Below are 20,360 nucleotides of genomic sequence, written 5' to 3'. Positions count from 1 at the left end.
CCAAAACAAACACAGAACTACAGTTGAAGAATTCTTAGGAAAGGCCACCAAATGCCCACCGCTACTGCACAAAATTAACTAATATATATGAATGTGATTATATATATCCATATAACTTGTATATATATGTAACTTAGGGTAATAAGCCAAGCGCAGGGAAGTGAGTCACTGACGATAAATTTTCTTAGAAGATTAATTATAATCAACGATTCAAACAATTGCAACGAGCGTTTGCTATTTTGAAATAATCCCATTTCTTCACATATTAAACGATTATGTATTTAAACAAAATTAGTTTCTTGGCAAACTGCCAAATTGTGACGAAATAGTAAATCCCCCATAATGAAGGTAAATCTCAGACGAATTACTTCAAATGCTAATTGTCAGAATCTTAAAAATTAAACAATCACCCAAACTAAGCTCATTTATTCATCAATCAAACACATATTTACACGTCATCAAGAAACAACCGCGCAATGACGTAGACAGAAGGCAACCTCGGTATTGCGCCAAAGCGAAATTGCATCCATGAGCATAATTTGGTGACTCTCGTCAATTGGTTTTGTTCTGAATGTTATCTTCTAAAGCTCATTTGGTTTTTGCAATCAAAGCTAAAAGTTTTTCAAACAAGTATGGAAGTAAATATCACAAAAGTGCAAATGCGAATCCTGCAATTCCAAGGAGCCAGAACAAATTTATAATAAGTTAAAGATGGAGAACGTCAATGAATATTAAAACATTGCATAAATAAATTATCACAGTCGAAAAATGTAAAATCACTTCCCTAATAGTTCTATTGCAGAAGAATATTGTTCCCGTTCTAGAATAAACGAACGTCGATTGTCTTCCATGATAAATTATCCTGAATTACTTCCACCAATTCTGATTCATTCGATAATTTATGGCGACAAGCCTGTGACTTCCAAGCTTTTTCTCATCAGTGATAATATGGCGCTTTCATTCGTGGCGTGTGGCAGTAATTCTTCGTGGCTGCAACCATTAAAGAAGCCACCACTGTGTTGCGCCACGGAGTCATCGAGCAGCGTGTAAAGAGTGGTCTGGTATCCATAGTGAACGTTACTGGGTGCAAAGTTTCAGAAATAGTAAAGTTTTAGTTTAAGTCATGACTATAATGACTATAAAGAGGCCAAGAACAACTATGCTCTCTAAAAAAATAAACAAATGACATGTTCGTTGCGTGAACGATATGTCACAGCTAGCAAACAATAGACTTACCGCCCGAAAAGAAGCACTGGTGGATAAATCCAGAGCTTCCATTCAAAACTTAAGTTGTCAAATCCTTCTGTGTTGACCGTTCCTGTAATTATTGATGTGAAATAAATGATATAGATTATAAATGAAAATTCCTGCCAGACTTTGCGATATCATTCCTGAAGCCAAACCCAACTCACTTTCGCTAAAGCTTCTGGACATCTTAATCACTGGGAATCTCCCTCTTTGTGGGACTGCATAGTCCCCATTAAATTTCAATTCATGAACCTACTTCACCTTGGACAAATCCTACCTGGATTAACAGAGTAAGTTGTGATGTCATAATCATTCAGCTTGTTATTGAGGTCATATATGAAGTAGATGTTGGCGAGATTCGTTTTCAAATAAACCATCGAAGCTTCCACCAAGCCACTGGGTTCTCTGGAAATGTCAGATTCCGCAAATTCTACAAATCTGATGAACACAGAATCACATGTTTTCCAACCAATCATTGCTTTGTATTGATTTAAAATATGTATTTGCAAGTCAACAGTTTGCAGATAACAAAATTTGCTAGTGACTGTGTTTTTAGTAGGAGTAATTGTAACTAAAAGTATTGGTTTGGAACAACATTTGCAGGTAACACTGACCAAATCCTGAATAGTCATATTTGTTAGCAGAGGTGGGTATTCCATACTTTAAAAGTACAGTCAGTAACAGCACCGGTGCTTGACAAAAAAGTACTGACTGTACCAGTATTCAGCGCTGTTTCAAAAAACTAGTTTGGTACTTCGTCGGTACTCTATGCCGGTATGCTTTGTATAACAGATCCTGCAGCAAATGCAATTTTTGCTCTATTTTGGCCCAGTAACAGGTTACTTTACATTCTTACATAAATAATTCGGTAGTTTTCAAGCATCAAATGCACCGGTATCATTACTGAAAAAGTGGCACGTTATTGTCCACCTCTGATTGTTAGTGACAATATTTGTAGGTAAGATTATTTGGTGATAATAGTATTTGATAAGAACATCTGACTTGTATCCTTCCGATGTGAGGTTGATGATCCGGACCGGTCTCTTAGCGCTTTGCTTCTTCATCTTATCCAGGAGCAGGTTGGTGAGGAGAAAGGGACCAAAGTAGTTGACAACGAAAATACGATTCAATCCATATTTGGTCATACCTTCCAGCAATATACCTGCATAGATAGATATATATTCTGTGGTTTTGTTATCCTAATTTGAAATGAAAATTTCTTGAAAATCAAGGTTATTGAATCATAATCACCTGCATTGTTGATGAGATAATCGAGGTATTTTTCGCTTTCATCAAATTCTTTTGCAAATTTTCTCACAGAATCAAAATCTTCGAGATCAACTTGCATTGCTCGAACCTAAACCGAAGTTTAAATTTATTCTCAACTTCATTGTGATAATAACAGACATCATATACCTCATGGTTGCCGCTTTCTTTGATAATTTCATCTTTAACTTTGTTTGATTTCTTCAAATTCCTCGATGCGATAACAACACGAGCTCCTCTCTTGGCAAGATCCATCGCCGTCGCTTTCCCAATCCCAGAGTTTCCACCTGAATATTCCTATATTGACCATGATAGCTAGTTGAGTTATCGAGCAGTGTCAAGTACTAACCAGTGATAAGAACGGTCTTTCCATTCAACTTCTTGTCACTTTCATAAATTGGTCCTCGCTTCACATAATTCAACCAGTAATATCCAACAACCACTGCAATGACAGCACTAACCAGTAATTTGAACGACATTTTATGCATAAAATATTCTTTTAAAAAAATCTACAAGATTGCGTGAAATATAAAACAAATGTATATTATAGATTAAAAAAAGCATTTTGTGCTGAAAAGTAGATCAATTAAAAAATGTCTAGACACAATACAAAAAGTAGTGCACCATGTTTAGTATAACAAGATTAACCACTACAACAAAACACCAAACAATTAAAATATTTAAATGGAGCACCAAGTATAATCATGAAGACTTGATAAATTACGAAAATCTACAGAAAAACGCCACAAAACAATACAATGACAATAAACTTGCATTAACTTTAAAATTGTCGAAAAAACTCTGTTTATTAGAAATAGATTTGAAGAATTTATTTTTTGAAATGTTTCCTTCAGGATGAAGACTTCAGTACAATTCATAATCACAGTGATAAGGCCAGCAATGATTCATTTCATGAATTCTACAGTCAACTTCGAACTGAGCTTCCAAAGTTCTCCCCTGGCAGTTTTGTTGATGGCGTGGGATTGTAGTTCTGTGTGTTGGCATTCCATGAAATATCCTCCACTATACTTCACCACATCATCGTCCAACACGCAATACAAAGTTGTTTGTGCCCCATAAAATACATTCCTGATGATAGAAAAGAGCTTTACATCTACCGTCGATGCACGACCTGATAACAAACTGATTTGCATTGCAACTCACCTCAGAAAAGGTTGAAACATAATTTTCAAAACATTTTTCCAGGCTAATGGAAGATTATTTCCAATTTCTGTCTCAATCATGCCTAGTTCAAGTCAAATTTTTAATGGACTTTGTGAAAAGATCTTTTTTTAGAATTTATCTGACAAATCAAAAATTAATTATCATGCACCCACCTGGATGCACAGCGTACGTTGTTATATTGAATTTCTTCAAATTCTCGTGAAGTTGCTGAGTGAAAAATATGTTGGCCAGTTTGCTCTCACCGTACACAGCAAACATGTCGAAACTTGAAGTGACATTCTCATAAATTCTGTTCATTGTTGGCTGGCCCATTCTGATCAAACATTGCCAGAATAGTTAGTATCGGTTCAAAGAAACAACAACTTTGATGTTGAACTTACTTGTAGCCCTCTGAAGAGAGGTTAATGATCCTGACTGGACGGGATTTTGATTGAATTTTCATTTTGTTACTTAAAAGGTCAGTGAGGAGAAATGGGCCGAAATGATTGATTGCAAAAATTTTATTCACTCCAGACTTGGCAAATCCAGCAAGACTTATCACTCCTGTGATTTACTGCAGTTACAAATAAAATAAAAGAAAATAAAGTAATCAGACAAACCTGCATTGTTGACGAGATAATCGAGATATTTTTCGCTTTCATCGAATTCTTTTGCAAATTTTCTCACAGAATCAAAATCTTCGAGATCAACTTGCATTGCTCGAACCTAAACACAAGTTTAAAATTTATTCTCGACTTCATCGTGATAATAACAGACATCACATACCTCATGGTTGCCGCTTTCTTTAATAATTTCATCTTTAACTTTGTTTGATTTCTTCAAATCCCTCGATGCGATGACAACACGAGCTCCTCTTTTGGCAAGATCCATCGCCGTTGCTTTCCCAATCCCAGTGTTTCCACCTGATTTATTAATGTAGAATCCAACATTGTAGCAGCTTAATTACATTATCAAGAAATGTTTAAGTATTGGGGGAGTACTGTGAGGGTGATTATTCGGGTTTATGTGAATCGGAATCATAAAGATTGATCCAAACAAATCTAGATTCGTATCAGCACCAAATCATGAAATTCCATAAAAAGTCTCCAAATCATGGTGGAGATGTGACGTAGTTGCTAAACAGTTATGATGGGAAATTGGAAAGCAGATGATTTTCAATAAGAAATGTTGACTGTAGTTTAGCGAGGAGAATAGATCACTACTTCATAAGAAAGTTGATGAATTTGTAAGTAGTATTGTATTCAGGATTACCGTTGTTTGCATTTTTGTTCGCATGAATCTTCCACTCATGCGATATTCGGCGAATTTATTTGTGTTTGTATCAGCCAATCTGAATACTCCTACATTGACTAAGACAGCTAGTTGAGTTATCAAACAGTGTCAAGTACTAACCAGTGATGAGAACGGTCTTTCCATTCAACTTCTTGTCACTTTCATAAATCGGTCCTCGCTTCACATAATTCAACCAGTAATATCCAACAACCACTGCAATGACCGCACTAACCAGTAATTTGAACGACATTTTGTGCACGAAATATCCTGTCAAACCAAATGTAAAAACCTTGAATCGCATATAAACTGAAATTAGTGAAAGATACATATTAAAGACAATTTTAAAATTTTAAACCGTAGTTAGTTATTGGACAAACACATGCCATGCGATTTCGTGTTTAAGAATTGAACAAAGTTGATCTCAGCGATTGCGTTGTCAACTCGCACAATCATTCACTAAAGTTACGACACAAACTTAACGCATAATGTGGTGAAGAGTAACAACGTTGTCGGCGGAAACAAACAATAAACATTTAAAAAGGGTCATATTTTTAAAATGGATACCCAACAACCCCTGCAGTAACAGCACTAATTTGAGAAACATTTTCTACACAAATTGTCTTGTTGAAATGCTATGACATTAGTAAAGTTCTTTATTAACTTTCACAAATCTCCACAATTGCAAATTTCCTTAAATATTATAGCACTTAATATTACACCAGTGGTAGAAATTATGCATTCATGTTGGTATCTAGAAGATGCAGAGGAAGCCGACATGATGTTCTCATCACAATAAAATACTTGCCACCATAACATGGCACATGAGACATGCTTTGCATCATTCACCAAACAAACTTACCCTTCGAGCTGTAAGTTGCCTTCAAAGCAGATTAGAATGCTTCAATGTGATTGCTGTGTGAGCCAACTAATTTAGGTTTGAGTTAATTAAACTGATTATCAGAAAATAAAACAAATTAATTAGAATTATTCATTTATTCTTGATTGTTAAACACAATGCAGATAATACAAAAAAATGAAAAACTTATAAAAGTACAAATATTGAACAAAACAGTTTCGTGAAAATTTTGAAAAATAGAAAAGCAAATAGCTCTGACAGAAAAATACAGACATGAATATATCAACAGAAGCATCACTGAAACTTAAATGAGCATAACATACTTCCCTTGCGAGAAAATGCAATGCGACCATTACCAGATTGGAAAGTTTTCTGTTTTTGTGTAACAAATCTTCCAAAACAAAATGAAACATTAGTCATTATACACTCAATTAATCGCCTGCACAGTTAGCAAACTTATCAATCTGGATATTTCACAAATCCTAAGCTGAGACCTTAAATCATGAAAGTAAAGAAATTATTAAAAGAAAAAATTATGTGAACTGAAGCAATTGTGGCAGGATACAGACAAGTGCAAATATTTCTATCATTCTTTTCACATAGACATCAAAGGCGAGGAAATTTTGTTGGAATCATCACTTGAGTCCACACAACTCCAAGCTTCTACCCCCAAATGTTGTTTGTGGTGTCGAGTCAGATTTGCAAAACAATATGGAGCGAGTGTTTTTTGAAAGATCATTTATTTTTCTTTAAAAGCATGGTGGGTGCACTTTTATCTTTGTAAAAATTTGCTAAGCAAAATTTAAAAAACTTTAAAATGTTTGAAAAAAATTTAAAATTGGACATGACTTTCTGTATGATATAAAATTTGATGATAATTAATTTATTTTTAAAGTAAATTTGGAAAAATTTCTCTTAATGCTGGTTTTTGCTTCCATAAACTTTTTCATTTCCAAAAATTGCATTTCCATGATAATTTTAAAACGTTACTGGCATAGACCTACAATGAAGTTGAGATTCAAAGAAACGGCAAATCAAGTAGCAGCCAGCAGGTTGCCCAGGTCTACCCATGCGTTGGTGAAAATGTGTGATACAGTGACAGCTTCGTAACACTCCGCAATATGGTTCCTTGCTCCCACTGTGACACGTGTTTCAGTACTGGCCTGCATAAGACTCTTCCATTATCTAGCTCAGTGTTTCTCAAAGTGAGCCACTTGGCTCTCTAACGATGAATTTGTAATGTTAAGAAAGGAGAAATTTGACTGAAATGTCTTTCAAATATTTATTGAAATTTATACATAGGCTTTACAAGATTACTTTTATTTATACAGTAATCGCCGCTTTATAAGCCCAATTCAGCATAGTCCTGATTTACTCCATTTGTTCCTGTAGTAAAATGCTTCGCTTTATAAGCTTAAAACTCCATTTAATAAGCACATTTTCGGAGAGATTTCACATAATTTGAGCGTGAGAACATGGATGATGATGGTTTTGCACCATGGTAGGATTGGTAGGCTAAACACCAAATGCAACCAAGAGGTATTGTTTCTGCACACCATCAATCTGGCGAAAAACTAACTACAGTATCCCATGCAACTGTTGCGTCACAAACTTAATTGTTGGTCGTTATTCGTCTATAATCGTACTGTGATGTATTGTTACTGTTGCGATGCGTGAAAGATACAGAATTTTAAGAACTACAGTAAAGTGAAAACTTAGCAAAGTGTGCAGCCAAAATTCAAATTGTTAATGAAGTTGTTGCATGCGACAACAAACTTGCCTGTGGTCTGTGGGTATTGTGTACCGTCATTTGTAGGCTCTAGCTTGACGAAAACACACATTCCGCTTTATAAGCCCATCCGCGTAATAAGCCCAAAACGGTCCGGTCCCCAGGTGGGCTCATAAAATGGCGACTACTGTTGTACTTGTGACATAACAAACAACGATTATTTGGCCAATATGGACTGATTGTTGATTTCTGTTGGGGAGGAATTGACAGTGTTTAGGTTGGTGAGGGAGGAATGTGAAAAAAGCTTGTGGTGCACATACCCATATACATTGATGTTTATACACAGAAAGTCAACGAAAAACTTTATGGAAAGTACTTTAGTCCTTGGAACCAGTAAACCATTTCCATTGGAATGCCGTTCGTTTCAAACATATCTTACAGTAAATGTTCTGATAATGGCCAGAATACCACTTTGGGAAACTGAAAAATGTCGTAGAAATTTGGTGGATGAAATAGATGGGTTCAGCTTTTTGTGCTACTGAAGCAACAACAGCTTCTTCACCACATGTCTGTGACATAGCAACATAGATGCACTTCTTTCCCACGGGTCTGCAGTTTGCCAGTCATGTGCTGACCGTCTTGTAAGTTGTAATTGGAAATGATGATGAAAAGGCTCTGCAGTCGGCATATGGTTATAACTCAAGCTTTCTCAAATTGTCATCTTATTTAATTGTTTTGGCGTCTGAAACATAACTTGAAAGTTCAACTCATAAATAAAACATCATCAAATAACTGCACCCGTGAACGTAAATTGAACATGTTTGTTGAATTATTGAATTCAAATGACGACGTTGAACATCAAATGAAAGAAAGGAAATTGCTAAGCTTCTGCAAAGACAAGTGTAACTATATAGGCAACTAATTAAAAAGTAGCTTCTCACCTCTATTTTCAATCTGAAATTTCAAAATATTTTTTCCTCTCGGGCTCTACCCCTGGTCATAAACTTCGTCATAACGTCCTCTATTTCGGTGAAAGCTGAGAAATGAGAATGCGAACAGGAGAAACTTTTTGGATTGCTCTTTGATTATGTGATGATTGATTGTCAAGATTCAATTTATTAAAAAAGTTTGAGATGCATAATCAGAGACATTAGTCGAGTTTTCAGCGCCCAGAGACCGAGGCAGTTCAAAGTTTTAGGCGGAGATTAAATTCTATGTTTCTATGTCCAGTCTTTGGATATTACGACTAATTTTTCCTTATCTTTCTAGTTTTTCTCTGTCAGTTACGCAATGTGACAGACACAATTGTTCCGCGTAACATTAGACGTCATAATCAAATTGTGTTTTCTTCGCTTTAGCAAACAATCATTTTAGAAAAAAGAAATCCAAAATTGACTTTGATGTTCCTGTTTAATGTCAATGAAATAGATGTTGAATTTTATGTTTTTATCATTTTGTGTCCAACTGTATCGATCCCGGTTTGGCTGAACGGTGCAGTAGCAGCTTCGAATATTATTATCAAAATAGTCAGGTCCCAAGGTAAATGGTTTTTTAAATAATTTAATCAATCAATTAAATAACTTTTTAATCATTTAATGAGACACTTTAATAAACAAAATAGTCCTGCCAGCAAAAGACAGACTGTGTGATAATAAAGGGATATTATATTATACAAATCGAATAGAATATAGAATTCTTATTTTCAAACGTCTGCTTTACGAAACATGACGTCAATGATAGATAATATTGCGTACCGATAACTTCCTGTTTTCCGTTTTAAGTCGTGACATAAATGTCGTGCCTGCCTATCTTGCGTGAATTATTCACAGCTGTTCAATGCATGAAGTCTTGTAAGATCATCGCTGTAACATGGACGTTTTTATGCTGTTGCTGTGCTAATGTTTTGTCTAAATGTATTTGTTCAAAGAAACTTCAATATAATCAGTATATAGGCTACAGTTGTCATTCCTGTGTAATCATTGTTGAATTCAATTTGAAGAAGTTCAGTGTCAAGATAGACAACTTTATTGTCATCTTCACAAGACAATAAGTCGTCAGGGTGAACAATTACAAAGACCTCATGAGACCCATATACTATCACGCGCAATAAACATTTCAACAAGTAGCCTACTTATTGTAGTTGAGTGGGTCAACCTATAAAGTTCAAGTGCCATATACCCACTTTCCGTTACAACTGTATCTACAATTTTTGACATGTTTGGTGTATAGGCCTGCAGTGAATTTCCATTCATTGGTGGGAAAACAAGAATTATTTTTGTGACTTTACAAACAGCTATAAAAAATACTTTGTTACAAAACTAAGTGAAAGCACCGATAGCGTCACAATTTTCTGATTAACAACCAAGTTGTCTTTCCAACGCTCATCATAATTTTAATGATTAACATCTTAAATTGTGTGATCACTTTGTTTGTGGATTAAGCACGTGCGACCTTTGCACGGCTTCTTTTCCACGACGTGCTGAGTAGGTCATTTTTTTGCAAAACCTCGACTTAATAGGTCGCATTATCTCGCTGGTTGTGTTGCTGCAAGTGCCACGTACAAGATCGTTGTGGCAAGTATCTAGGTTCAGCCTGAGCTTGGAAATATCCTCCTCTGCATTGGAGTGCCTACAGCTTTTTTACTTGAATGGTTTAATTGAGGCCAAAGCTGGAGATAAATGTTCATCAAGCTTTTTCCTGGTGAGTTGCACTGCAGGTCAGGTTCTTAGATCAGGTGAAATAGAGAGGAGGATATTTTACAGGATTCCAAGACACAGAAAACTACAATCCCACTAATGTGGAAAATGATGTTGAATGGTATGATGGTTGTTATCCCTGGTTGGTACTTATCAATGCTCGACAACTCAACAATATCTTTCATATTAAAGTTAAATAACTCAGGGAAAGACTCAACTTTAATCGCGATCAATATTTTTTATAACGTAAACAATAGGCCCATATGGCTTTGCAAGGCTTAACTGCTCACATCCTGCGTCGTGTTTTTCAGTCAGGTCAGGTTTTTAGCTGCTCCCGCGGCCGCAAAAAACCCGTCGGTTGAGTTTCTAATCGTCGGCAATCTATCGAAGACATACTACTGGAACTCAATCGTGCAATCAGCTTTTGATATCGCATTGTGCAAAGATTAGAAACAGGTCAAAGAAAGTTCATGACTGCTGGTCCCGCCGGAATGCTTCGTCACGCAAGAGCGATTGTCAAAGCGATTTGCCGCATGTTCGTCACCTCTGGAGTAGAAGAATGTAGAATTATGTAAATAAATCTAGAAACGTTTACAATTACATTCGTTTCAGTTTAACCTAATCTCCCCTCAGTTGCTTTGGTCCGACCAAATCATGTCTGTTCTTTGTAGGTTGCTTATTCAATGTCGACTGTCTCGTACGAGAATAAATTTCACTGCCTATTTAGGTTCGAGCCATGTAAGTGGATCTGAAGGATTTTGATTCTGTGAGAAAATTTGCAAAAATATTTAATGAAAGCGAAAAACCTCTCGACCACCTCGTCAACAATGCAGGTTTGTCTGAAGACTTTATTTTTATTTTCTGTTATTTGTAACTGCAGTAAATCACAGGAGTGATAAGTCTTGCTGGATTTGCCAAGTCTGAAGTGAATAAAATTTTTGCAATCAATCATTTCGGCCCATTTCTCCTCACTGATCTTTTAAGTAACAAAATGAAAATTCAATCAAAATCCCGTCCAGTCAGGATCATTAACCTCTCTTCAGAGGCCTACAAGTAAGTTGAACATCAAAGTTGTTGCTTCTTTGAACCGATACTAACTATTCTGGCAATGTTTGATCAGAATGGGCCAGCCAACAATGAACAGAATTTATGAGAATGTCACTTCAAGTTTCGACATGTTTGCTGTGTACGGTGAGAGCAAACTGGCCAACATATTTTTCACTCAGCAACTTCACGAGAATTTGAAGGATTACAAAATAACAGCGTACGCTGTGCATCCAGGTGGGTGCATGAAAATTAATTTATGGTTTGTCAGATAAATTCTAAAAAAATTTCTTCTCACAAAATCGATTAAAAATTTGACTTGTACCAGGTATGATTGAGACAGAAATTGGAAAAAATCTTCCATTAGCCTGGAAAAATGTTTTGAAAATTATGTTTCAACCTTTTCTGAGGTGAGTTGCAATGCAAGTCAGATTGTTATCAGGTCGTGCATTGACGGTAAATTTAAAGCTCCTTTCTATCATCAGGAATGTATTTTATGGGGCACAAACAACTCTGTAATGCGTGTTGGACGATGATGTGATGAAGTATAGTGGAGGATATTTCATGGAATGCCAACACACAGAACTACAATCCAACGCCATCAACAAAACTGCCAGGGGAGAACTTTGAAAGCTCAGTTCAAAGTTGACTGTACAATCCATACAATAAATCATTGCTGGCCTTATCATTGTGATTATGATTCGTATTTGAATACAAGTAGCTGTCCAAGTTGTTGCACTAAAATTTATCAAACTCTGTTTATGTTTCTCCTTTACAGTGAGCTCCACTTCACCTCCTCCACTATCGAGCAATGTTTGTAAAACACCAAACTATTCTTGCTTTCCTTTGCATGACGATCATCCTTGCCTGGACGATTGTCGTTATTGCGCTTGTTCACTGCCTGTTTATTGTTTTGTATCCGCCGACAACGTTATTACTTGTCACCGCATTATGCGTTAAGTAACGTTTGTGTCGTAACTATAGTGAATGATTGTGCGAGTTAACAACACAATCGCCGAGATCAACTTTTTTCAATTCTTAAAGACACAAAATTCTACAAAATGTTTTTAATTTGTTACCTAAAATAATTTTACGTTATGCCGAATGCATTATCTTCTCCTTTTAGTTTATCAAGGTAATTGATGTAAAAAATGTCGTTCAAATTACTGGTTAGTGCTGTCATTGCATTGGTCGTTGGATATTACTGGTTGAATTATGTGAAGCGAGGACCAATTTATGAAAGTGACAAGAAGTTGGATGGAAGGACCGTTCTTATCACTGGTTAGTACTTGACACTGCTCGATAACTCAACTAGCTGTCATGGTCAATTTTGAAATATTCAGGTGGAAACTCTGGGCTTGGGAAAGTGTTGGCGATGGATCTTGCCAAGAGAGGAGCTCGTGTTGTTATCGCATCGAGGAATTTGGAGAAATCAAGCAAAGTTAAAGATGAAATTATTAAAGAAAGCGGCAACCATGAGGTATGTGATGTCTGTTATTATCACGATGAAGTTGAGAATAAATTTAAATTCGGTTTAGGTTCGAGCAATGCAAGTTGATCTCGAAGATTTTGATTCTGTGAGAAAATTTGCAAAAGAATTTGATGAAAGCGAAAAATACCTCGATTATCTCGTCAACAATGCAGGTGATTATGATTCAATAATTCTTTGATTTTCAAGAAATTTTCATTTCAGTTTCGAACCACCTACAGTACCGTGCATTGATCCATGCAGGGTTAATCCTGCTAGAAAAGTGACACTGAAAGTTGAAGGTGTGACAATAACTTGTCTATTTTTCGATTGAACTACTTTGCAGGTTTGACGCTGGAAGGCATGACCAAATATGGAATAAACCGATACTTCGTCATCAGCTACTTCTCTCGTTTCCTCCTCACCAACCTGCTCCTGGATAAGATGAAGAAGCAAAGCGCTGAGAGACCGGTCCGGATCATCAACCTCGTGACATTCGCGTACAAGTCAGTGTTCGCCAACAAATACAAAAATAGTTGCTGTGACTCAGAAACCAACATATAATGTTACTTCCCGTAATTTTAATTCATTAATAAAATGCTTTATTAATAATTAGATACGCAGAAGTCACCGAGTCTGGTATGACCAAGGATCCAAAAGGGTTCATGGACATGTTCACAGTCACCGCCCAAACTGATCTTGCCAACATTCAGTTCATGCGTAACCTCAGTCGCCAGAACAACGGCATCACGACTTATAATTTCAATCCAGGTAGGTATTGTGTGAGGTCAAATAAGTTCATTAATTCAAAGACCTGTTTCCCACTCTGTGATGACCTTGACTTGACGAGCTTACAAAATGACCGACGATCAAGTGCAGCGAATACAGTCCAGGCTAATTATGATCATAGGAAAATATTAGCAGACTTCACAGCTGCCTGCGACACAATATGCCGTCGCAGGCTCAAGATCAATTTGCGTCTTCTACGATTGAAAAGCAGTCATTAAAGTCTCACTTTCACTCAGAGGAACTCTGTAAAGAGATATAGATTTTTAAACGCACGCAACCCTGGTAACCAGGTCTTGATCGACGACCAATTATCACGGAGTTTAAATCGTGGCAAAACTTTCCTCAATCTGAGAATAAACATTGCTGCGCTAATTCGTTTCAAATTACACGACGGTCCCGCGGCATCGGCAGTAAAAAGTACCGGGGTACAGTAATTCGGTGCTATAGTACCGCGGTACAGCAATTCGGTGCTATAGTACCGCGGTACAGTAATTCAGTGCTATAGTACCGCGGTACAATAATTCGGCGCTATAGTACCGCGGTACAGTAATTCGGTGCTATAGTACCGCGGTACAGTAATTCGGTGCTATAGTACCGCGGTACAATAATTCGGCGCTATAGTACCGCGGTACAGTAATTCGGTGCTATAGTACCGCGGTACAGCAATTCGGTGCTATAGTACCGCGGTACAATAATTCGACGCTATAGTACCGCGGTACAATAATTCGGCGCTATAGTACCGCGGTACAATAATTCGGTGCTATAGTACCGCGGTACAGTAATTCAGTGCTATAGTACCGCGGTACAGCCACCTCTGGCTTTCAGCACTCTAAGCTGTTTGTTAATATTTGCAGGATGGGTCTACACAGAAGGATATGACACCAATCTGTTTTATGAGGCGCGGCTTCTCTTCTACGTTCCAATGATTTTATTCGGACAGTGAGTCTATTTTTGGTTACCCGGGAAATAGCCTAATACCCATATACTGTGTCACGTCTTATTATTGTTTAATTTGATATAATTATTACATCATAGACCTTATAGGAGTTTGTTACCAAGATAAGATGTTTACCAAATTAGTAAGGTGCTTGCAGCAAATAAGGTCCAAGAAGTAATAAGGCCACCTCCCATGTTAACTTTTTGGTTTCTAGTTTAATCGAAAACAATTGCAATGGAGAAACTGTAAAAAATAGAATGAGTGTAGTCATGACCCTTTCCAAGCAAACAGCTACATATGAGTTGAAAATATTAATTCATTACAAAATTAAGTGTATTCAAAAATTAACGAGCCTTATAAATAAAAATAGCGCAATTTGACAAATCCTATGAAATGATGTTTTTGCAAACTTTTATCGATTTATTTTCGCTAATTTCAAAAATGTTCACTCAGAGAACTTCACTACGGCTACCAGCCCCTGCTCAAACTTCTTCTCGACGACTCTGTAGTGAAATACAGTAGTGAATTTTTTACTGGCTTCGACCACGAAGAATTGCTGCCACACGCCACAAATGACAGCGCCTGGGAGCCACTGATGAAAAAAAGCTTGGAAGTCACAGGCTTGTCGTCCATTTAAATTATCGAATAAACCAGGATTGGTGGAAGTAATTCATGAATTACTGACATGAACATGATCGACATTTTGTTATTCTAGAACACGAACAAAGCCCCTCCCTTTAACAATTACCCAAGAAGCTTCAAATGTTGTTTGTTTATCATAAGCTAACATAATAATGCGATATTTGAATATTAATTGACGTTTTTCAGCTTTTAACTTGTTTAAATTTTGATCTATACTGTTGCGCGTTTCTTCGTGATGACGTGTCATTATGTGATTGATTGATTGATAATTTTAAATAAATGATCTTTTTCGGTTGATCGATTTTTAAGGTTTCGACGATTAAGATGCAACTTTTTTACCATGGACTACATCAATTAAAACAATTTTTGTCAATTTAAACGATAAATTTTTAACTAAAATCGCAAGTTTAATCGGTCGGCGAGACATTGGATACCGGTTCCTTGGCAGTTTATCTTATCTGCAGTGTATTAATCGGTTGCTTACTCCCATATGAAGTTGCTTATCAACTGCCTATAGTTACTTTTACTTTAGTCATTCGCTGATAAAGTTGTTTGCCGACAATGAATTAGTAACCAGAGCATTGGGCGCCATAGCTTCATGCCGGTGCTTAATCGTAGCGTGGACAATAACAAATAATCAAAAGCTGGGTTGACAGCCACGTCCAATCACAGTCTATATAGGCGTTGTAAGGTCGCATGGGGTAGTTGTGAGTTTTGTTACAGCCCTCCCATCTCCTCTCAGGTAACGAGCCCCCGATTCGAGTATTCTAGGATTAGAAGCTTGCTGAGACGAGAAAAGGCAACAGAAGCAGAATTGAACAACAATATCCAATGCTGTTGGGAGCTATGATTCATACGTAGAACAAACACAAGAGCATAGGCAGTTTAAAACTTTTTATTAATCAAACGTTTCGGTCAACCATTTTATCAATGTGTTAGAGAACTGATTATGCAGCGATTTTTGTAACTGCTAGAGTATGAGAAAAAACCCGGTTGTAGTTAGTGGCATGAAGTGAATAAGGACCAATTAAACGACGCTGTCGAATGTTATAAAGAAATAGAAGAAGCGATTGGTTGCTGTGTCGAGACTTTCTTTTATTTTCAGTTTCCGATCTTGACAAGCCCTTCATAAAATGTCCTGTTTAGCAAACTTCATTGTGGTAATAAAATGTTCGTGGGGATGTCTGGCTGCTTCACGCTTGTCATTGGAGCTTTTTCCGGGTTCTTTCCACTGACGTGAGGGAACTTCTGTGAGTTTGTGCTATGTATTATACGCACCATATGACCTATTGAGCCGGTACGACAAACATGTCTTATGGAGAGGATCTTCAAAATATTTCTGCTCAAGAAAATCACCGACATAAGTTGTTTTATGCGTAAATTTTATTTTGGAATTCATAGTCGGGGTTTGATGAAGCCGCAGATTTCCTTCCCAGTTGTCGCCCAGATATGAAAGTTTAATAAATTCCTCGTTTTGTTTTTTATTTTTCTTAAAAATGTTTGGACCAGAACTTGGAAGTGTTGGCCAGCAGTGGTCAACAAGAGCAAGGGTCGTTCATGTCTTGCTCAAATAGACTAAAGCGGCAGCGCAACCAGCAATAATAAACCCGGGTGACATGTCTACACCTTGAATCCACGACGTCACCGAGCCGGGAAGCTCTATAATTAACTGCATTAAAGTTAATGTCAATCCAACGCTCATCACAATTTTAATGATTAACATCTTAATTGTGTCATCACTTTGTGGATTCAACACGTGCGACCTTTGCACGGCCTCGTTTCTACGACGTGCCGAGTAGGTCATTTTTTTGCAAAACCTCGACTTAATAGGTCGCATTATCTCGCTGTTTGTGTTGCCGCAAGTGCCACCACGTACAAGATCGTTGTATCTAGGTTCAGCCTGAGCTTGGAAATATCCTCCACTGCCTACAAGTTTAACCTGACTTGTACATGTTTGAGATTAGGTTTGGAGATAGCCTTCCATCAGCCTGGAAATATATTTTTGGAGTTTTATTCAAAATTTGCCGAGATAAGTTAAATTGCAATTTATTATTTTACCAGAGCGAGTAAAGGGAGACGACTTATTGCGTCATCATATGATGACGTATTTAACAGTGGAAGATATTTTATGAAATACTAATGCACGAAACTACTACATATTCTCTTTTTTGAACATATGTTTTACTTATTTGGTTTAGATTGTTTGTTGCATTATTTACCCATTTAAATGTTTATTGTTTATTTCCGCCGACAACGTTGTTAATTGTCACCGCATTATGCGTTAAGTAACGTTTGTGTCGTAACTATAGTGAATGATTGTGCGAGTTAACAACGCAATCGCTGAGATCAACTTTGTTCAATTCTTAAACACGAAATCGCAAAACATGTTTTGTCTGTACCAAGAACTAAGTACGGTTTACACGCAATTCAATGTTTGTTATATTTACTTTATCAAGGTAATTGATGTAGAAAATGTCGTTCAAATTACTGGTTAGTGCTGTCATTGCAGTGGTCGTTGGATATTACTGGTTGAATTATGTGAAGCGAGGACCAATTTATGAAAGTGACAAGAAGTTAAATGGAAGGACCGTTCTTATCACTGGTTAGTACTTGACACTGCTCGATAACTCAACTAGCTGTCATGGTCAATATTGAAATATTCAGGTGGAAACTCTGGGATTGGGAAAGCGACGGCGATGGATCTTGCCAAGAGAGGAGCTCGTGTTGTTATCGCATCGAGGAATTTGAAGAAATCAAACAAAGTTAAAGATGAAATTATTAAAGAAAGCGGCAACCATGAGGTATGTGATGTCTGTTATTATCACGATGAAGTTGAGAATAAATTTTAACTTGTGTTTAGGTTCGAGCAATGCAAGTTGATCTCGAAGATTTTGATTCTGTGAGAAAATTTGCAAAAGAATTTGATGAAAGCGAAAAACATCTCGATTATCTCGTCAACAATGCAGGTGATTATGATTCAACAATATCTTCTGGTTTTCAACAAACTTTTATTTCAAATGAACAGATGAGAACCACGGCATGTCCTTGTACGTACGCAGGTGTATTGCTGAGGGGTATGGCCCAAAATGGATTGAATCGTATTTTTGTCACCAACTACTTTGGTCGTTTTCTCCTCACCAACCTGCTCCTGGGGAAGATGAAGAAGCAAAGCGCTGAGAGACCGGTCCGGATCATCAACCTCACGTCAGATTTATACAAGTCAGAGCTCGCCAACATATATGCTTATATATTGATATGACACTTATACATAACAAGCAACTTGAGCGTGTTCTCAACGAATGTTGTGTAATAGCTGATAGTAGAATGTGAAGTCGTGTATTCTTAATTAGATATGTAGAAGTGAAGGAATCTGACATGACCAGGGATGCCGAAGGTTACTTCGACAGTTGCTTCATGTTCGGCCAATCTGACCTTGCCAACATCCAATTCATACACAACCTTAGCCGTAAACTGAAGGATTATGACGTCACCGTTTATATTTTTAATCCAGGTGATAGTTGTGTGAGATCAGATAAGTTCATAAATTGGAATATATATTTTTAAACTGATGACATAGTGTCAGTTAGTTTCATTGCAAATGAACAAACTTTGGCAATCACGGCTTGAGTGTTCACTCCCCTTACCGGAAAGTTTACGCGGGAAGCACTTTGTTTATGACGATGTCGCATCCAAAGCGTCTTTAAACAAAGTCAAAATGGTTTCGGTGTAATGCGCATGTGACGTCGACAAAGGCTAGTTTTGTTCTTGTTTAGAAGTTTTACAAAGCTCTGCTGCTAGGTATTCGAACTTGGATCTAACGATTTCCAGACGAGCGTCTTTAAGGAGCCGTCAGACAACAAAAAATGCCATAAAATCGCTTTTGTTTTATTATACAGTGAATTTACTAAAAGACTGATTATACGAAAAATTTTGCATGTCAATTTAGTATGCTTTGAATTATCATTTCATAAAATGCCATCAAAAAAACATGATTCATACTTTTTTTACAGAGGCGCAAAAACACAAGAATTTTTGGTCTAAAAAAACAATTTTAGCTACTTTCATGGCTATTTTTAACCTAAATCTGCAACGAATCTAGGATATTCAATCATGCGAACTGCTAGGGTAATACCCAGGCTAGAAAACAACACCAACCATGCTGACTTCTGATTGGTCTAAACAGGTTTTTAAAACCCTACGTAAGAGTCAAACAAAATCATATAAATCTTACTTTTACCCTGTTTGACGGCTTCAACTTCTAGATGGACTTTCCATAGAAATGCATTTTCGCCAAAAAGCCGATCTAATTACCTGAGAAATTGCCCTTTTGAGCGACTACGAACCATCATCGAGCTTCAATCGTTCAAAGATTTTCTTCACTGTCTGATTAAACACTCCCTTGCTCCTTCTGACACTTTAAGCATCCTGTTATAATCGCAGGATTCGTCTACACAGAAGGATATGACGACAACCATGACTTGCAAGAGCTCATATTCGACGCTCCAATGTTCTTATTTGGGCAGTAAGTTTATTCCTGAATGGTTGCAACAAGGTTTCTTCACACGAATGTCCCGCATTAATTGTGTTTGATTAGTTTATTGATAAATGCAGTATTACATCATAAACCTCATAAACTTTTATAATCAAAGAAAATCTTTATCGAATGAACAAGAATTAATAATACACCTATGGGCTGTGTTTTGATTAAATTTTTGTTGATTTAATTTCACTAAATTCAAACCCGTTCTAACAGGGACGTCTACTACGGCTACCAGCCCCTGCTTAAACTAGTTCTCGATGACTCTGTGGTGAAACACAATGGTGGTCTTTTTACTGGCTTTCGCCACGACGAACTGCTACCACACGCCACAAATGAGAGCTCTTGGGAGCCACTGATGAGAAAAAGCTTGGAAGTCACAGGCTTGTCGTCGCCATAAATTATCGAATAAACCAGAATTGGTGGAAGTAATTCATGAATTACTGACATGAACATGATCGACATTTTCTTATTCTAGAACACGAACAAAGCCCCTCCCTTTAACAATTACCCAAGAAGCTTCACATGTTGTTTGTTTATCATAAGCTAACATGATAATGCGATATTTGAATATTAATTGACGTTTTTCAGCTTTTAAATTGTTATCGTCCATGCGTAATTGCGCGTTTCTTTCTTGATGACATGTAATTATGTGAATGATAACTAAATAATTGTTTCGCGTCCACCCACA

The 20,360-nt window shown here is 36.9% G+C and overlaps 4 protein-coding genes across 8 annotated transcripts; 3 read left to right on the top strand and 1 right to left on the bottom strand.

Annotated features, from left to right (window-relative positions):
• Nucleotides 1-411: 411 nt before the first annotated feature.
• Nucleotides 412-8,880, bottom strand: LOC143458745 (uncharacterized). Its single transcript, XM_076955597.1, has 16 exons — nucleotides 8,498-8,880; nucleotides 5,831-8,298; nucleotides 5,092-5,238; nucleotides 4,465-4,601; nucleotides 4,299-4,404; nucleotides 4,080-4,242; nucleotides 3,852-4,012; nucleotides 3,679-3,760; nucleotides 3,423-3,603; nucleotides 2,864-3,023; nucleotides 2,665-2,801; nucleotides 2,500-2,605; nucleotides 2,251-2,410; nucleotides 1,526-1,686; nucleotides 1,237-1,318; nucleotides 412-1,080 (listed from the first exon to the last, which is right to left on the bottom strand). The coding sequence occupies exons 3-16, from the start codon at nucleotides 5,219-5,221 to the stop codon at nucleotides 900-902; spliced, it is 1,947 nt and encodes a 648-aa protein (XP_076811712.1). The 5' UTR covers nucleotides 5,222-5,238; nucleotides 5,831-8,298; nucleotides 8,498-8,880; the 3' UTR covers nucleotides 412-899.
• A 191-nt stretch (nucleotides 8,881-9,071) lies between these two features.
• Nucleotides 9,072-12,422, top strand: LOC143461329 (retinol dehydrogenase 12-like). Of its 5 annotated transcripts, none has more exons than XM_076959219.1 (7): nucleotides 9,386-10,373; nucleotides 10,564-10,823; nucleotides 10,980-11,089; nucleotides 11,143-11,305; nucleotides 11,373-11,533; nucleotides 11,625-11,706; nucleotides 11,782-12,422. In XM_076959219.1, exons 4-7 carry the CDS (start codon nucleotides 11,244-11,246, stop codon nucleotides 11,813-11,815), a joined length of 339 nt encoding a protein of 112 aa, XP_076815334.1. In that variant the 5' UTR covers nucleotides 9,386-10,373; nucleotides 10,564-10,823; nucleotides 10,980-11,089; nucleotides 11,143-11,243; the 3' UTR covers nucleotides 11,816-12,422. The 5 variants fall into 5 exon arrangements, with proteins under 5 accessions (XP_076815337.1, XP_076815334.1, XP_076815335.1 ...); XM_076959220.1 differs by having other exon boundaries at nucleotides 9,387-10,256; nucleotides 10,980-11,085; XM_076959218.1 differs by having other exon boundaries at nucleotides 9,387-10,373; nucleotides 10,980-11,085.
• Nucleotides 11,831-15,429, top strand: LOC143461328 (dehydrogenase/reductase SDR family member 13-like). The gene is made up of 8 exons (XM_076959217.1): nucleotides 11,831-11,986; nucleotides 12,075-12,577; nucleotides 12,640-12,776; nucleotides 12,835-12,940; nucleotides 13,111-13,270; nucleotides 13,381-13,535; nucleotides 14,408-14,492; nucleotides 14,944-15,429. Exons 2-8 carry the CDS (start codon nucleotides 12,448-12,450, stop codon nucleotides 15,125-15,127), a joined length of 957 nt encoding a protein of 318 aa, XP_076815332.1. The 5' UTR covers nucleotides 11,831-11,986; nucleotides 12,075-12,447; the 3' UTR covers nucleotides 15,128-15,429.
• Nucleotides 15,430-17,568: 2,139 nt separating this feature from the next.
• Nucleotides 17,569-20,360, top strand: LOC143461327 (retinol dehydrogenase 12-like). The gene is made up of 7 exons (XM_076959216.1): nucleotides 17,569-17,734; nucleotides 17,797-17,933; nucleotides 17,993-18,098; nucleotides 18,192-18,351; nucleotides 18,483-18,643; nucleotides 19,573-19,654; nucleotides 19,886-20,360. The coding sequence occupies exons 1-7, from the start codon at nucleotides 17,605-17,607 to the stop codon at nucleotides 20,067-20,069; spliced, it is 960 nt and encodes a 319-aa protein (XP_076815331.1). The 5' UTR covers nucleotides 17,569-17,604; the 3' UTR covers nucleotides 20,070-20,360.

This window comes from Clavelina lepadiformis, chromosome 5 (assembly GCF_947623445.1).
Source record: "Clavelina lepadiformis chromosome 5, kaClaLepa1.1, whole genome shotgun sequence".
Taxonomy (NCBI): Eukaryota; Metazoa; Chordata; class Ascidiacea; order Aplousobranchia; family Clavelinidae; genus Clavelina; species Clavelina lepadiformis.
Note: the sequence above shows the minus strand (reverse complement) of the source record. Positions and strands in the feature narration are given on the sequence as shown.

Excerpts from the sequence above, each read along its gene's own strand:
- LOC143461328 (XM_076959217.1), top strand. The coding sequence starts at position 12,448 with ATGTCGTTCAAATTACTGGTTAGTGCTGTCATTGCATTGGTCGTTGGA. Across the intron at positions 13,536-14,407 it reads GACTTATAATTTCAATCCAG|GATGGGTCTACACAGAAGGA; the intron begins GTAGGTATTGTG and ends TAATATTTGCAG. Across the intron at positions 14,493-14,943 it reads CCAATGATTTTATTCGGACA|AGAACTTCACTACGGCTACC; the intron begins GTGAGTCTATTT and ends ATGTTCACTCAG.
- LOC143458745 (XM_076955597.1), bottom strand. The coding sequence starts at position 5,221 with ATGTCGTTCAAATTACTGGTTAGTGCGGTCATTGCAGTGGTTGTTGGA. Across the intron at positions 3,024-3,422 it reads TGACTGTAGAATTCATGAAA|ATTTTTTTAAAAGAATATTT; the intron begins TGAATCATTGCT and ends GCAATCTTGTAG. Across the intron at positions 1,081-1,236 it reads CCAGTGCTTCTTTTCGGGCG|TAACGTTCACTATGGATACC; the intron begins GTAAGTCTATTG and ends CTTTGCACCCAG.
- LOC143461327 (XM_076959216.1), top strand. The coding sequence starts at position 17,605 with ATGTCGTTCAAATTACTGGTTAGTGCTGTCATTGCAGTGGTCGTTGGA. Across the intron at positions 17,934-17,992 it reads AAGAAAGCGGCAACCATGAG|GTTCGAGCAATGCAAGTTGA; the intron begins GTATGTGATGTC and ends ACTTGTGTTTAG. Across the intron at positions 18,644-19,572 it reads CGTTTATATTTTTAATCCAG|GATTCGTCTACACAGAAGGA; the intron begins GTGATAGTTGTG and ends TTATAATCGCAG.
- LOC143461329 (XM_076959219.1), top strand. The coding sequence starts at position 11,244 with ATGAAAATTCAATCAAAATCCCGTCCAGTCAGGATCATTAACCTCTCT. Across the intron at positions 11,306-11,372 it reads CTCTCTTCAGAGGCCTACAA|AATGGGCCAGCCAACAATGA; the intron begins GTAAGTTGAACA and ends ATGTTTGATCAG. Across the intron at positions 11,534-11,624 it reads AGCGTACGCTGTGCATCCAG|GTATGATTGAGACAGAAATT; the intron begins GTGGGTGCATGA and ends GACTTGTACCAG.